We start from the raw sequence: 16,067 nt of genomic DNA, 5'->3' as shown, positions 1-16,067 counted from the left end.
GAAATACATCGACGTTTCCAGATGATAAAGCTTTGAGCCATTGGTTTTTGGCACAAAGCCTAACGGGAGATCGGTTATTGTAGCATGACATAATCGGTGACTTTGACATCAGCAGGAAGACATCATTTTTCCACGACAGTTAAGATCGGTCTCGGATACAATTTGGAAGTACCTGTGCAAATGGAATTAGGGCATTGGAGCAAAATAATCGTTAAAATATTTTATGAACATATCTCAAACACCATCTACTGGATTAGGAAGATTATAGGAATGCTTAAACATTCTTGGAAGCTACTATGACATTAAGTGTACTACAGCAGAATTATTGGGTTTTCATTGATAGTCATATGTCTGATGCTATATGTTACGTTTACTTAACTTTACCTGTAAATCATCCCGTAAGAGGAATCCGATTGCATTATTTAAGCTTTCAAAACTAGAACTCTGCCTCACATATCCAAAATTTTGTTCTGGCCCCTTAACGACTTAATCATATAATGTTACGTTGATAAATCCGAAACTTAATGTATGTGAGAATGACAATGTTGTTCGCGAAACACCTGGAATTGGTTCGAAACATAATAATGAGGACCTCAAAAAGTCTTGAATGTTGCTACTCACAGAACTCTCCTTCCCTTGACTATTTCCTAATCTTCACCCTCCCTGCTCTTCCCCCCATCCCCTTATTTTTCTTCTCACTTCTCTACATAGGTATCTGGAACTCAAAATTCCCACCCCATAAACTGACCTGTGTGCATTTGAGGTACCTTCGGCATGACTTTTAGGTGGAAACGAAGCATTTTCCTCACATTACACTGTAATAAGAGTATAAAACAGTCGAGTGGTTCAGGTTTCCATCGAAATTTTGTTTAAGGTAAAAAATACTGCCGAATTGTGCTCATGATTCATTGTAGTGTCGACGACACTGGCGCAATAAGCCCAATGTCATCTTCCAGACTCGTTGGATAAAGGATTTATGATGATCTTTAGCTAAAAGCTTCTGGATTGATGAAAAGCACAATGTTCTGATAACAATGACGCCATAGCTGGGGCTTTCTCGATAAATCAGGTCAGGTGTCATTTTCATCCAGGAGGTGAGCTGCCATGGATCTCCAAGCCATTTATCTTGATGAATCAGCAGAATGAGTTATATTAAATAAAATCTGTTGATATCATTTGTATATTATCATTGTTAATCCATCGATGATTTAGACAAACAAGACTTAAGTATTTTTTCAACTAAATTCGGATCAAGTGTCACGCTCTTTGTTTTCCGCAATAGCTGTCCCAGGTACTGAAAGGGCATTCAAAAGGTTCCATGCGAGATACTTTGAATAGTCCAAGATGAAGATGTGCCAAGGTTTTTTTTTTTTAATTCTCCAATATATAAGTATCGAAATTAGTAAGCAAATTCTTCTATATATATATATATATATATATATATATATATATATATATATATATATATATATATATATATATATATATATATATATATATATATATATATATATTGTTACGGCTGTGGAAATTTTCACAACACCAGAAAGGACCTTAGATCAGTTATGGCGATAAGTAATTGTGTAATTAGATTTCCCCACCGTTGTTTAGAGGGAATTTCCGTGTTCACAGGGCTGTGATCCTTTGAGTTATCCGTTTTTCTTTTCTCTATCATTATTTTGGACCAATCATCCCCCAACAACCAAATCGCCACCACCAACATCATTCCCAAACAACTACAACTCAAACACCACCACCTTCGCCTCTTTACCTCCACAACTCCACCCCGCAAACATCGCTTCACCACCATTCTCAAACGACGCCCGCCAGCAACCAAATCGCCACCACCAACACCCTTCCCAACCCACCGCAGCAAACTCCCACCACCTCCGCCTTTCTACCACACGTCGTGCCATGGGCTGTGAATGCGTTCCTTTCGCCTCGAAAAGCGGATCAGGAATGCTTCACGCCCCCCTTTTCATCCATCCAATGGCTGAGCATCGGGTGGTGTAGCCTCGCCTCCGAACCCAATGTGATCCAGAAATTTGCATATACGCCCCTCCCCCGGGCTATATAGGCGCGAGCATGGCGCAGCTCATGGCAGAAAAGTGGCAGTCAAGTCTGGAGTCGGTGGAGTGGAAGTCAAGCAGTGTCGGTCGCGGCAGCCAAGTCTGGAGTCGGTGGAGTGGCAGTCTGGAGAAGCGGGAGACGGGGCAGTCAAGTCTGCAGTGTGTCAGTGTTGGCAGTCTGGAGAATCGGGAGATGGGGCAGTCAAGTTGAGTGCAGTGTCGGTGGAACAGTCAATTTGAGTGCAGTGTCGGCGGGGCAGTCAAGTTGAGTGCAGTGTCGGTGGAACAGTGAATTCGAGTGCAGTGTCGGCGGGGCAGTCAAGTCGAGTGCAGTGTCGGCGGGGCAGTCAAGTCGAGTGCAGTGTCGGCGGGGCAGTCAAGTCGACTGCAGTGTCGGCGGGGCAGAAAAGTGGGAGCAGTGGAGTGGCAGCAGCAGTGTCGGCAGTCAAGTGGCAGTCAAGTCTGGAGTCGGTGGAGTGGAAGTCAAGCAGTGTCGGTCGCGGCAGCCAAGTCTGGAGTCAGTGGAGTGGCAGTCTGAAGAAGCGGGAGACGGGGCAGTCAAGTCTGCAGTGTGTCGGTGTCAGCAGTCTGGAGAATCGGGAGATGGGGCAGTCAAGTCGAGTGCAGTGTCGGTGGGGCAGTCAAGTCGGGAGGCAGAGCTCGAAGCCGACGGGAAAGGCAGACCGGGAGCACTGGAGAGAGCTCACCGACCACGCCAGGGGCACGAAGCCAGGCGCAGCTACGCTGACATCGCGGCTTGCCCGCCATCACGCCACGAGGGCGCGGGTAAGACCCTTCGGTCTCGTGGACCTGGCCGCTCATCCAGGTTCCACACGCATTAGGCCCAAGGGCCCATTCTGACTCCCTTGTCTATGAGGGGGTCTTTTCTTGCTTTTTCTTTGAATGCGTGTTGTGGCGCCGAGTCCCGTAAGTAAAACCGTATAAGTGACTGTACATAATTGCTTATAGACGGTCGTAGCACCTTTTGCTTTTCTTTTGTTCTGTATACGTGCATGTTAGTGTTTTGCATTCCTGACTGCATATGTGCTTGTATAATAAATGTATCCGTGTGCAATAAATGTGCTTGTCGAACTGTTCCCCGTTTCGTTGCGTCCTTTCCCTTGTTTGAAAGTTCCATCTTGCATTACGGAAGGAATTGGTAGAAGGGTGTAAGCACCGGTAAATAATCACGTCCGTCGGGGCCGGCGATAACACCACTCGGTTATCACTGAAGCACGGAACGGACCGCTTAAGCGGTTCATGTCCTAGGCCGGCCAGCGGCAAGGTACGATCGCCCGGTTAACTACCCGCGCAGGTACTTAGGTAGGTCGAGTTTGGCGAACAACCCTGTCCTGCGTGGGTGGCCGATTGGCACGATTGTGGTGGGGTCGAAAGACCCACCCGTGACTCGCTCCTGGCGATAGTTCCAAGGAGGGTCACGACTGAATTGTCCGTTCCAGTGGGCGACGCGGTCGCGATTTGAGTTACATGGCCGATCTCACGCCGGGCGGACCGAAATTCGTATATATATATATATATATATATATATATATATATATATATATATATATATATATATATATATATATATATATATATATATATATATATATACAGTGGGGAGAACAAGTATTTGATACACTGCCGATTTTGCAGGTTTTCCCACTTACAAAGCACGTAGAGGTCTGTAATTTTTTTTATCATAGGTACACGTCAACTGTGAAAGACGGAATCTAAAACCAAAATCCTGAAAATCACATTGTATGATTTAAAAAAAAATAATTTGCATTTTATTGCATGAAATAAGTATTTGATCACCTACCAACCAGTAAGAATTCCAGCTCTCACAGACCTGTTAGTTTTGTCTTTAAGAAGCCCTCCCATTCTCCACTCATTACCTGTATTAACTGCACCTGTTTGAACTCGTTATCTGCATAAAAGACAGCTGTCCACATTCAATCAATCAGACTCCAACCTCTCCACAATGGGCAAGACCAGAGAGCTGTCTAAGGACATCAGGGACAAAATTGTAGACTTGCACAAGGCTGGGATGGGCTACAGGACAATAGGCAAGCAGCTTGGTGAGAAGGCAACAACTGTTGGCGCAATTATTAGAAAATGGAAGAAGTTCAAGATAACAGTCAATCTCCCTCGGTCTGGGGCTCCATGCAAGATCTCACCTCGTGGAGCCTCAATGATCATGAGAAAGGTGAGCGATCAGCCCAGAACTACACTGCAGGACCTGGTCAATGAACTGAAGAGAGCTGGGACCACAGTATCAAAGAAAACCATAAGTAACACACTACGCCGTCATGGATTAAAATCCTGCAGCGCACGTCAGGTCCCTCTGCTCAAGCCAGCGCATGTCCAGGCCCGTCTGAAGTTTGCCAATGACCATCTGGATGATCCAGAGGAGGAATGGGAGAAGGTCATGTGGTCTGAGACCAAAATAGAGCTTTTTGGGTTAAACTCCACTCGCCATGTTTGGAGGAAGAAGAAGGATGAGTACAACCCCAAGAACACCATCCCAACCGTGAAGCATGGAGGTGGAAATATCATTCTTTGGGGATGCTTTTCTGCAAAGGGGACAGGATGAGTACACCATATTGAGGGGAGGATGGATGGGGCCATGTATCACAAGATCTTAGCCAACAACCTCCTTCCCTCAACAAGAGCATTGAAGATGGGGCGTGGCTGGGTCTTCCAGCATGACAACGACCCGAAACACACAGCCAGGGCAACTAAGGAGTGGCTCCGTAAGAAGCATCTCAAGGTCCTGGAGTGGCCTCGCCATTCTCCAGACCTGAACCCAATAGAAAATCTTTGGAGGGAGCTGAAAGTCTGTGTTGCCCAGCGACAGCCCTGAAACCTGAAGGATCTGGAGAAGATCTGTATGGAGGAGTGGGCCAAAATCCCTGCTGCAGTCTGTGCAAACCTGGTTAAGAACTACAGGAAACTTCTGATCTCTGTAATTGCAAACAAAGGTTTCTGTACCAATTATTAAGTTCTGTTTGTCTGATGTATCAAATACTTATGTCATGCAATAAAATGCAAATTAATTTTTTTTTAAATCATACAATGTAATTTTCAGGATTTTTGTTTTAGATTCCGTCTTTCACAGTTGACGTGTACCAATGATAAAAATTACAGACCTCTACGTGCTTTGTAAGTGGGAAAACCTGCAAAATCGGCAGTGTATCAAATACCTGTTCTCCCCACTGTAGTTATGCTTTTGAAAAATAAACTTTGGTGTTTCTTGGATGATTGCATCTCGTGCGCTCTTTTTGAACATTCCGTGTGTTGAAAAAGGAAAAACAAAATAGTCATCCTAATATTACTTGAGGCTCGCAGGATAGACTAGAGCTATGCATATTCACCACTAAGTTGTCTAGCCTGGGTTCAAATCTTGACCCAGCTATAAACTGTCATCCCGGTGTTTCACAGACAGGGCAATTCACCAATGTGTGTACCGTCCCTCAGATAGATGTTAAACTGGACGTCCCGTCTGCCAGCATTAGTTGGAGGACATTAAATAGATATTGCCGGCACCATGAAGAAATTACAAATTCTTGCCCGAACTACTGCTGGGAAGGCAATGGCAAACTACCCAGTATAATCCTTGCCAAGAAACTGCTTCATTGTATGTCACATAACAAAAGGCATTTATGGGATTTCTAGCTGCACAGTCTATATTTTTCTTTTGACGGAAATTCCATTTCTCATCCTTCCCATCTCACTTGTATTCCCACTGACCATTCTGTGCATCTTTTGTGCCGTCCTTTACAAATCAACCTCTGTTTTCTCATTGCAACTGTAACCCTGTGTTATTACAAGTATGGTTGTAAAATCAATCAACAAGGTTGGAATGAAATCAAATCTGGATCTTTCCCAAAGTTAGCACACGTAATTAGTCTGACGCATTTCCAAGGGATGGGAGAGGCTGTTGTGATAGTTCTGTGTGTGAGTCTGCATGCAAACATGTGCACTTCAATATAGATTGTTCACTCTCATATCTATGGTAATTGATGTACCCCAGCAAAGCTCTGCATTGTTGAAGGATCTGTTTTGTTATCTGTGTCACCGGAGGTGAAGGAGGTTATGTTTTCACCCTTTTCTGCCTGTTTGTTTGTTTGTTTGTTTGTTTGTGTGCAGGATATCTCAAAAAGTTGTGGAGAGATTTGGATGAAAGTTTATGGACAGGTTGGGTGTGTCATAACGATGAACTGATTAGATTTTAGTGAAGAACCGGATCCGGATCCGGCTATTATAATTTTTAAAGTGATTCTTCATCATTAAGAGATAAGGCCAAAAACGATATATAGCACGATATCTCAAAAGGTTGTGGACGGATTTGAATAAAATTGGTGGACAGTTTGGGTGTGTGGTAAGGATGAATTGTTTCGATTTTGGTGAAGATCCGAATCCGGATCTACATACGAGTATCATTTAATTTCAAAAGTGATTTTTCACCATTGAAAGATAGGGCCAAAAACGATATACAGAATGATATTTCAAAAATGGAATGGGCCTGATATGTTCTTGTGGATCAGGCATTGCGTGGTAGAGGTATGCACTCTACTGAGTGCCCTTTGAATTTTACTTGTAAGCTTGTGGGCACTGCTCGATTTCAGACTATAAATGCTCAAAGTAAATGGAAAAAAATCCACTATATTCTCTCCCCAACCTTCCCAAGAAGAATCGAAGAGAAAAACATGTTGTTAAAGAGTACCTGCTCTGATCCCAATTGGCAGCAAATAAGACCAAGACCTTGCGACCATGGTGGTCGAGTTGAGACAAGACACCGGGAAAGCCATCCCGTAAAGCCTGTTTGATCCCATGGTCTGTCGCTTTGAAGTTCTTAAACATTTCGAGGTTCTGCTGCCGAAAGTCAAAATACTGAGCCAGAAGGCGGAAAGCAGCGGCCGGTTGAGATTTTCGAGCACGAAGAAAGCGCAGGATGAACACATCGTCGGTCCGCAGGAACCCCACGTCTGGCCGCGTGATGATCAGGTCCCGCACCTCCTGAATTGCCTGGTGAATGGTTTCAGGAGATTCGCTCAGTTCGAGGCGTGCTTTCTCGACCGTCTCCGGCCGGAGCCCCACCTGAAGATGCGCCATGGTTCAAGAGCAGCCCGATGCGTTTGGTCGCTTCTCAAACGGTCATTCCTAGTTGGAGTCAAACATGGAGTCGCATCTTTCACAATTCATCCTCCATGACCTTCAAGCTGTTCCTGTGTCAACTGGCAATACAAGAAGGAAAGATATTAATTATAGGAAGAGAGATCATTCATAAATCCAAAACTGAGGAATATCACTTCTTGTGTGCAATATTTACGCTGCCTTATGGAGCTCGTCTTATGTTTGTCCTCTCGACAGGTGAGAAGAAAAATGGAGCATGTGGAAAAAGGTACAGCGCAAACAACCAGAATGTATTTGTAATGTCTCTCCTTAATTGGAAACCATTTAAGAAAATTAAGTGAAGATGAGAAACGTGGTTTGGGGAAAGGAAAAAAAAAAAAAGGAAAAAGATGGAAAGAATGGACAATAAAACAAGATTACAGACAACAAAACAATACAGAAACACAAGAGAAACACAATCATGTGCAAAAGATTTCCAAAGTTTAGCAACCAATAACAAGAAGCATATCCTGCTTCTAAGGTAGGAGTGCAAGAAGCTTGGGTTTGATAATCAAGAACTTAATTTTGAATTTCCTTCAATTTATTCCATCTAATCTGACCTGCAGCTATACTATCCATCATCTCAGCCCTGAAAGTTGCCATCAAGCACTTGCTTTCTCAAAACGGGGGGGGGGGGGGGGCGAACCTGTGCAAGTGCAACCTTTGGTCATTTTTCAAGACCATTACCTACCTAGTGTGTCCATCCTCAGCCAAACCAGGAAACATCAAGCTAATCATAAGGCGGAGCTTTTGAACCTGTTTTCTTCCATAAAGAGGAGGCATCTCCTCTCTCCTCTCCCTGCAACCACAAAAGTCTTCATATCACTGCAAGCTCTGCTCATGAAGGCAGAATATCTGAATTGAGCGTTTGCCTCCAATGCTCGTGCACACTCCTCATCCCACTCTGCATCCTCATCACCCTCAATCCCACCGAGCTCACATTGCTTCCTGGGTTGGTAAGAGTAAATTCTGACCCGCTTCGACACCTCTGCAGCAAACCCTAATTGCATCAATGCCTGTGTGTCTCAAATCTAGTTCTGCTGCCCTCGCTTCTCCTCCGTCTTGATCTAATTCTTTACCTTAACTTGCTTTCCATATGCTATGCAGTCAATCAATCAATATCAGTCCCATTCATAATGAAGGTGCAAAAACAGATTCTCTCAACTACAGCTGGCTGGTAAGCTTACTTACAATTGTAAGCAAATTATGGAATCCATCGTTGTAGCTTATATCGTCTTTCATCTTCTCGAATGGCCTGATCTGTGATCATCGTTTTTTTTTTTTTTATTTCATCCCCGTCACTCAACCTCGGGCATGTTGCTGTTTTTCTCTCAACAATGGATCAAGGCCCGAAACTCCAAACCAGATGTCAGGGCTGTATATATGAGCCTTTGATGCTGCCTGGCACACAGCTCTGCTCACCAAGCTTTCTGCACGTGGTATCCAAGGCCATCTTCGTTCCTGCGTCATCGAGTTCCTCCACAAGAAGTACATTGCTCTCAACAGTAACCTTTCGACCCCTCTGTCTCAATGTGGCCCGGTATGCCGTAAGCTCTCAGGCATGGTCTTGAGCTCATTTTTGTTCTTCATTTACATAACGCCGTATGACATCTGATCTTAACAACAAACGACCTCTCAGAAGACATGGAAAAGATCAGATGGTGGTTCGATACAGGGAGCATATACTTTAATCCAGAGAAGTTTCACATTCTCACCTTGTCTCCCTGGCAGAATTATTTACCATCTATATGGCTTCTTTAACCGATCAAGGAAGTTTATACGAGTGGATGCTCATTCACTCGGAAGAGGTTCAGTCCCTCAAACTTCTGGACCTTACCATCAGCAATGACCTCTTTCGGGCATCAAATCTGGCTTTCAAAGAAAAGCTGAACACACACGGTATCCTCCATCATGCCAAGTCACTCTTCCATAAATCTGAAGCTTCTCATGGTCTACAAGACCTTCGTCACCTCGCTCATCCATGAGCCTCAATGTTGACACAACTTTTTTTTTTTTTTTTTAAAGCTAATCGAGTAATAATAATCTTCCCTATTGGATAGGGTTGCCACTTCATCCCTCTCACTCCTGAATGTTGTGGAATCCACAACTCTCAACATTCGTGGCATCTCCCACAAAGTAGAAGCAACGAGCTTATTGCTCTCTCGTCAGAGACAGGTTCGTGGCCTCTTGAGTTTTCTACTACCTCTTTTATGGTCTTTTTCCCCCTTCCTCATACAGCCTTCTGCCTTCCCATCTCTCCAGGATTCGCACGTACATCCAGTATCCCTCTTAATGTGAGCTCCCTTCCAAGGAACGTTTTACACCGTTGGAGGCCATTGGGCCTACCAAAGCCTGCGCTATTATTACCAACCTATGGTTGTTTGTCCATGCTCCTTTTTATCTGATGAGCATCAAGCAAGGAAGCAGCATGTACTATTTTAAAGTCTTTGGTGTGACTCGATCTGGGTTCGAAGCACCGACCTCCCAGACTCATTGCAGATGATCTCACCTATTACGCTACCAAGTCTGGTTAAACCTTCTCGTTGACCTTTAAAAATCTCGGGTTATGCTCCAACCCACCACTCTGGTCATCTTTTCTCATGCCTCTATAGAACCACCCACCCGAGTTAGTCCGATGCAATTCCTTCCAAGGCTTCAACATACCAGGTGCACTAGCATCTCAAACAACCTTTCCTCCCTACGCATGATCTTTTCTACCCCCTTCGAACCCGCACCATGCCCACCCCTCTTACCGACGGGTTATACCATCTTTCCTTCTCTCCTCTCCTCTTTTGTCTTTCATCCATCCATCTGCTTGTTGGTATCTAGTTGTTTCCTCACCAGTCACATTACTCCTGCACGACCTCCTGTCCCATGCACAATCGTCATCCAGCACAATGTGTTTGCCTTTGACCCAATTCAAGTTCAAGCTTCCACCATGAATCCTCATTATTGGAGAGAAAAATAAAATACCCAAGTTCCTCTTCTCCACCTTTCTGAGATACATACTCGAACATAGCGATTGGCAGAAAAGATGAATCATCCAACAGCAGGGATAATTAGATAACGAGTTAAAAAGATCTGATTATGCTACAACTCTGGACAGAGACCCATGGAGAGTATTTTTATGGTTATGTAGGACATTAAGGGATTGTCTGCTCTCAGCTGACATACATCCCTAGATCGGCCTCTCATCAGTACCATGGCTTGTTTGATATGCCAGGCAAGCACAGAACATCTGTAATTACTTGTACAATATTGGAAAACGTCATTGTTTATGACTTTACGTCATCTCGTATAACCGGTGAACAGCTTCACTGTAACCCGGATAGGAGAAAGCCTTATCGGAATAGGAAATACAGTGTAGAGAATGCAAATGGAGATGTGTTCATATCAGAGCAGGCTGAGCCGTTCAGGATGAACCAGATTTATTTATTTGATTACACGTGTCGTGAGGATGACTTGGGATGACTCTGGTTTTATCCTTCGTGGGCTCGTCGGGATGGAGTAGGGGGCGAGTCGAGAGAGGGCGAGTCAAGAGAGGGCGAGTCATGGGAGGATGAGTCAAGAGAGGATGAGTCAAGAGAGGATGAGTCAAGAGAGGATGAGTCAAGAGAGGATGAGTCAAGAGAGGATGAGTCAAGAGAGGATGAGTCAAGAGAGGATGAGTCAAGAGAGGATGAGTCAAGAGAGGATGAGTCAAGAGGATGAGTGAAGAGAGGATGAGTGAAGAGAGGAGGAGTCAAGAGAGGATGAGTCAAGAGAGGATGAGTCAAGAGAGGATGAGTCAAGAGAGGATGAGTCAAGAGAGGATGAGTCAAGAGAGGATGAGTCAAGAGAGGATGAGTCAAAAGAGGATGAGTGAAGAGACGATGAGTCAAGAGAGGATGAGTCAAGAGAGGATGAGTCAAGAGAGGATGAGTCAAGAGAGGATGAGTCAAGAGAGGATGAGTCAAGAGGATGAGTCAAGAGGATGAGTCAAGAGGATGAGTCAAGAGGATGAGTCAAGAGGATGAGTGAAGAGAGGATGAGTGAAGAGAGGAGGAGTCAAGAGAGGATGAGTCAAGAGGATGAGTGAAGAGAGGATGTCAAGAGGATGAGTGAAGAGAGGAGTCAAGAGAGGATGAGTGAAGAGAGGAGGAGTCAAGAGAGGATGAGTGAAGAGAGGATGAGTGAAGAGAGGAGGAGTCAAGAGAGGATGAGTGAAGAGAGGATGAGTGAAGAGAGGAGGAGTCAAGAGAGGATGAGTGAAGAGAGGATGAGTGAAGAGAGGATGAGTGAAGAGAGGATGAGTGAAGAGAGGAGTCAAGAGAGGAGGAGTCAAGAGAGGAGGAGTCAAGAGAGGATGAGTGAAGAGAGGATGAGTGAAGAGAGGATGAGTGAAGAGAGGATGAGTCAAGAGAGGATGAGTGAAGAGAGGATGAGTCAAGAGAGGATGAGTCAAGAGAGGATGAGTCAAGAGAGGATGAGTCAAGAGAGGATGAGTCAAGAGAGGATGAGTCAAGAGAGGATGAGTCAAGAGAGGATGAGTCAAGAGAGAGAAATAATAGGGCCCATTGTTGTGGGTTGGGAAACGAATGACGATGCATATTATTATGATTGTGATTCTACACACATCGCGTCCGCGAGACTCCGCTACCTTGTGTCTCGAGGGCCTGTTCACCACCCCCACCCCCCATCTTACCCCACCCCCCATCTTACCCCACCCCCCATCTTACCCCCGCCCTCCAGACACATAATCACCAACACGGCCTGCAGACGCGAACAATGAACTAACCCCAAAGTAAAGCAGAAAAACAATACACCCAACACGTTGGTCCGTTGCTCCGATGTCTTCTTACCTGCAGCTCTCGAAGCTCGAGGGAAACGAGGGACGGACGATGTGCGACCCCCCTGGGCGGCACTAACTCCCCCAACGGTCCTCGACCGACGCTCGAAGCCACATATCCACCGATGTACAGCCGGGCCAGCTGAGTATGGTGAGCAGGGACGGTGCGGGCGAGTTGCGGCACATCCCCCGACCCCGCCAATCGATGATGGAGAGAGATACGCACGAAACCTCCTCCACCCCCAACCCCCCCCCACCTCCCACTCGCTGCTGCTCCGCTCGTGCGTTGCTGCAGACACGATGTCCACGGCCGCGTTTCCACCTCCCTCCGAGCCCGCTCTTCGGACCCGATTCGCAGCGTTCAGGCGTCTGCAGTGACAACGTGCGCGGCGTGTTTATGAGGTCGGGGACAAAGGTTCGAATCCGCGCGTCCTCGGGGGGGACGATTCGCTTTGCAGGGCTCGGCGGTACCGCGGCACCCCCGGACCCCCGCAAGCGAACGACGCACGACGGGCTCGGACCCTGCAGCAAAGTGCGGGTGCAGCGGCTCTGATCTTACAGCGACTCAAACGGACCGCACCACCGAGGATCTTCCAGGACCGACACCTGCGATCAAAGCCGCACCGAAATCCACGGCGCAAATATTAATATTATTCATTATCTTTGGGAATTATTTATCACTATAATCCAATATTTCATTAACTCCCATCAATTGGAGCAAGGTGCCGTTTTAAATGGGATAATCGAAGCGGCCGCTAAATCGATACTGCCCCACGTGACTCGCCTGCCACGAGAGAGATCGATCTCTGAATTTCGCTGCCATCAGATGGACGGACGTGCGCTCTGAGCGGTGTGCCAGCAGGGGGTGATGCATGGTGAAGTTTCGTTAAACTCGGCTATCTCGTCAGCAATGATCTCATCTATGCTAGTTAGAAGTTAGTTACCGGGTGAACAGGGGAGTAAAGAACGTTCTCAGAACGACACCCTCGCCAATAGTCCAAGATGCGTCCAAGTTTGCTTTTCTGTTTCGATTTTTTTTTTTCTATTTAATGATATTTTCCTTATTTATTTAAAAACATAATTAATTCAACACTGACGTTTCTTGGATCGTTAGGAGAACTTTTTACCTTCGTCACTGAAGATGTGTGGAGCTTATGTTTTCATCCCTGTCTGTTTGTCTGTTTGTCTGCGAGCTGGATATCTCAAAAAGTTATGGATGGATTCAGATTAAACTTGGTGGACACGTTGAGTGTGTCACAGGAAAGAATTGATTCAATTTTGGTGAAGATCCGAATCCGGTTACTATAATTTTTAAAGTGATTCTTCACCATTGAGAGATATGGCCAAAAACGATATCTAGCACGATATCTCAAAAAGTTATGGATGGATTCAGATTAAACTTGGTGGACACGTTGAGTGTGTCACAGGAAAGAAATGATTCAATTTTGGTGAAGATCCGAATCCGGTTACTATAATTTTTCAAGTGATTCTTCACCATTCAGAGACAGGGCCAAAAATGATATATAGCACGATATCTCAAAAAGTTATGAATGGATTCAGACTAAACTTAGTGGACACGTTGAGTGTGTCACAGGAAAGAATTGATTCAATTTTGGTGAAGATCTGAATCCGGCTACGAGAATTTAAGTGATTCTTCACCATTGAGAGATATGGCCAAAAACGATATCTAGCACAATATCTCATAAATGTTGTGGATGGATTCAGACTCAACTTGGTGGACACATTGGGTGTGTTACAAGAAAGAATTGATTCAATTTTAGTGAAGATCTGAATCCGGCTACTTGAATTTTTTGAAGCGATTCCTCACCATTGAGAGATATGGCCAAAAACGATATCTCGCACAATATCTCGAAAAGTTGTAGATAGATTCAGACTAAACTTGGTGGACACGTTGGGTGTGTTACAAGAAAGAATTGATTCAATTTTGGTGAAGATCCGAATCCGGCTACTAGAGTTTTTTGAAGTGATTCCTCACCATTGAGAGATATGGCCAAAAACGATATCTCGCACAATATCTCGAAAAGTTGTAGATAGATTCAGACGAAATTTGGTGAACAGGATGGGTGTTGTGTTACAAAGACGAATTTAATAGATTTTTCTGAAGATCTGGATCCGCATCTGGAAACGAGAATTTAAATTTTTTTTAAAGCGATTCTTCATCATTGAGAGATGGCACCAAAACCGATATCTAGCACGACATCTCAAAAAGTTGTGGACGAGCTACAACAAAAGTTGGTGGATGAGTTGGGTAGGTGACAAGAACAAGCCAATTCTATTTTGGTGCAGGTCCGAATCCAGATCTGACCTATCGGTGGGGTACAAACTGTAAACTGTTCAGCCTGGTGGAGAGGTATGTGCTCTACCGAGTGTTGTCCTCGTTCTTTATTAAACTCAACACGTATATCGTATCATTGCGTGTTGGTATTTCAGGTTGCATCGAGTTTTCATCAAGGCCTTCATCTTTCTATAAACGCTTCGAACTTCAACTTCCAAACAAATGTGTTATGTAAAGAGCTTCATTTCCACATTCAATATTTACTCATTCAATTCGGGAACAATAATAACCCGGTATTAATTACATGGAACTCCAAGTGAGTGCCGAGTGCGTGTCCCAGAGGGGCTGTGAATCTTACGGACACTATCCGCGACCACATGCTTATAAAGACATGTGGAGCACATTTTGTACTGGGAATATCGTTCATCTCAAGCTGCAGTTCGACAAAAATATATACTTAACTGGAAGGGTACTCAGGAGAGGGCATACCTCTGCCTTGTAATGCTTTATCTACAAGAACATATCGGGCCCAATACAATTTTTTTAATATCATGCTCTATATCATTTTTGGCCCTATCTCTCAATGGTGAAGAATCACTTGAAAAATCAAATAATTCTCGTATTTGGATCCAGATTCGGATCTTCACCAAAATCGAAACAACATGTCCACCAAGTTTCATCCGAATCAGTCCAAAACTTTGAGATATTGTGCTAGATATCGTTTTTGGCAATATCTCTCAATGGTGAAGAATCACTTAAAAAATTCTAGTAGCCGGATTCGGATCATCACTAAAATTGAATCAATTCTTTCTTGTAACACACCCAACGTGTCCACCAAGTTGAGTCTGAATCCATCCACAACTTTTTTGAAATATCGTGCTATATATCATTTTTGGCCCTGTCTCTCAATGGTGAAGAAGAATCACTTGAAAAATTATCGAATCTGGAACCGGATCCAGATTTTCACCAAAATCTAATCAGTTCGTCCTTGTCATACAGCGAACCTATCCACAAAAATTTCATCCAGATCCGTCCACAACTTTTTGAGATATCTTGCATTCACGCAGACAGACGGACAAGCAGACAGAAAACATAACCTCCTTCACCTTCAGTGGTGGAGGTAAAAAAATAACCCAGGTAAGACTCGAATAAATGGCAGTAATTCTTCCCTGCCATTCTACCAACTCTTCATTCCTCGTAATCTTCAGTCAATCTCCCTAGCATCTTCCTCCTCCCGTTCGAGTAATGATCACCTCGGGGCCACATCCTCTCTTATCTCGTCAAAAAAAAACACAAAGGGTAGCTTTTACCCGGTGCCACGCAACAAAGATGCCGGCGCATGATCCACATTCATTTGACGTCCTCCTCGTTTCACAGATCTTGTAATGGCTCGCTTCTTTTTCAAGATATGATGTACGACACATCCTTTTTGTGCCTTTGTTCTGTCTTGTTGAACCGTTAAAATGTGGTGCAGCCTGAAAGCCCAACTAGTGTCGTGGGTGGACATGAACAAGCACAAATTGTTGTTGAGAAGAAACTCAGGTCATTTCCAAGCACTTACAACTGTGCTACAACCTGAACCACACAATAGGAAGAACAAGAAGAGTTAGCTCAGGAAATAATAATTGCAATATGAACAGTGCAGCTGTACACTCTGCCTTGTGGACTAACAGAATCGAGGAAGCTTGACCTCGTA

General features: G+C 44.6%; 1 protein-coding gene across 3 annotated transcripts in view; it reads right to left on the bottom strand.

The window, feature by feature from the left end:
* Positions 1-13,078, bottom strand: part of LOC147026364 (clavesin-2-like) — a 73,354-nt gene extending 60,276 nt beyond the window's left edge. Inside the window, exons 1-2 of one of the 3 annotated variants that reach the window (XM_085881705.1) lie at positions 12,089-13,078; positions 6,799-7,309 (exon numbers count right to left, since the gene is read on the bottom strand). In XM_085881705.1, coding sequence (XP_085737831.1) covers positions 6,799-7,187 — 389 coding nt within the window. In that variant the 5' untranslated portion in view covers positions 7,188-7,309; positions 12,089-13,078. The remainder of the gene's footprint in view (positions 1-6,798; positions 7,310-12,088) is intronic. The other 2 variants (XM_085881704.1, XM_085881707.1) reach the window with 2 other exon arrangements.
* Positions 13,079-16,067: the final 2,989 nt, after the last annotated feature.

The sequence above is a fragment of the Eptatretus burgeri genome, chromosome 5 (assembly GCF_056783735.1).
Source record: "Eptatretus burgeri isolate ZD-2024b chromosome 5, Ebu_testis_v1, whole genome shotgun sequence".
NCBI lineage: Eukaryota > Metazoa > Chordata > Myxini > Myxiniformes > Myxinidae > Eptatretus > Eptatretus burgeri.
The sequence above is the reverse complement of the archived record's forward strand: the minus strand, read 5'-3'. Positions and strand labels throughout refer to the sequence as shown.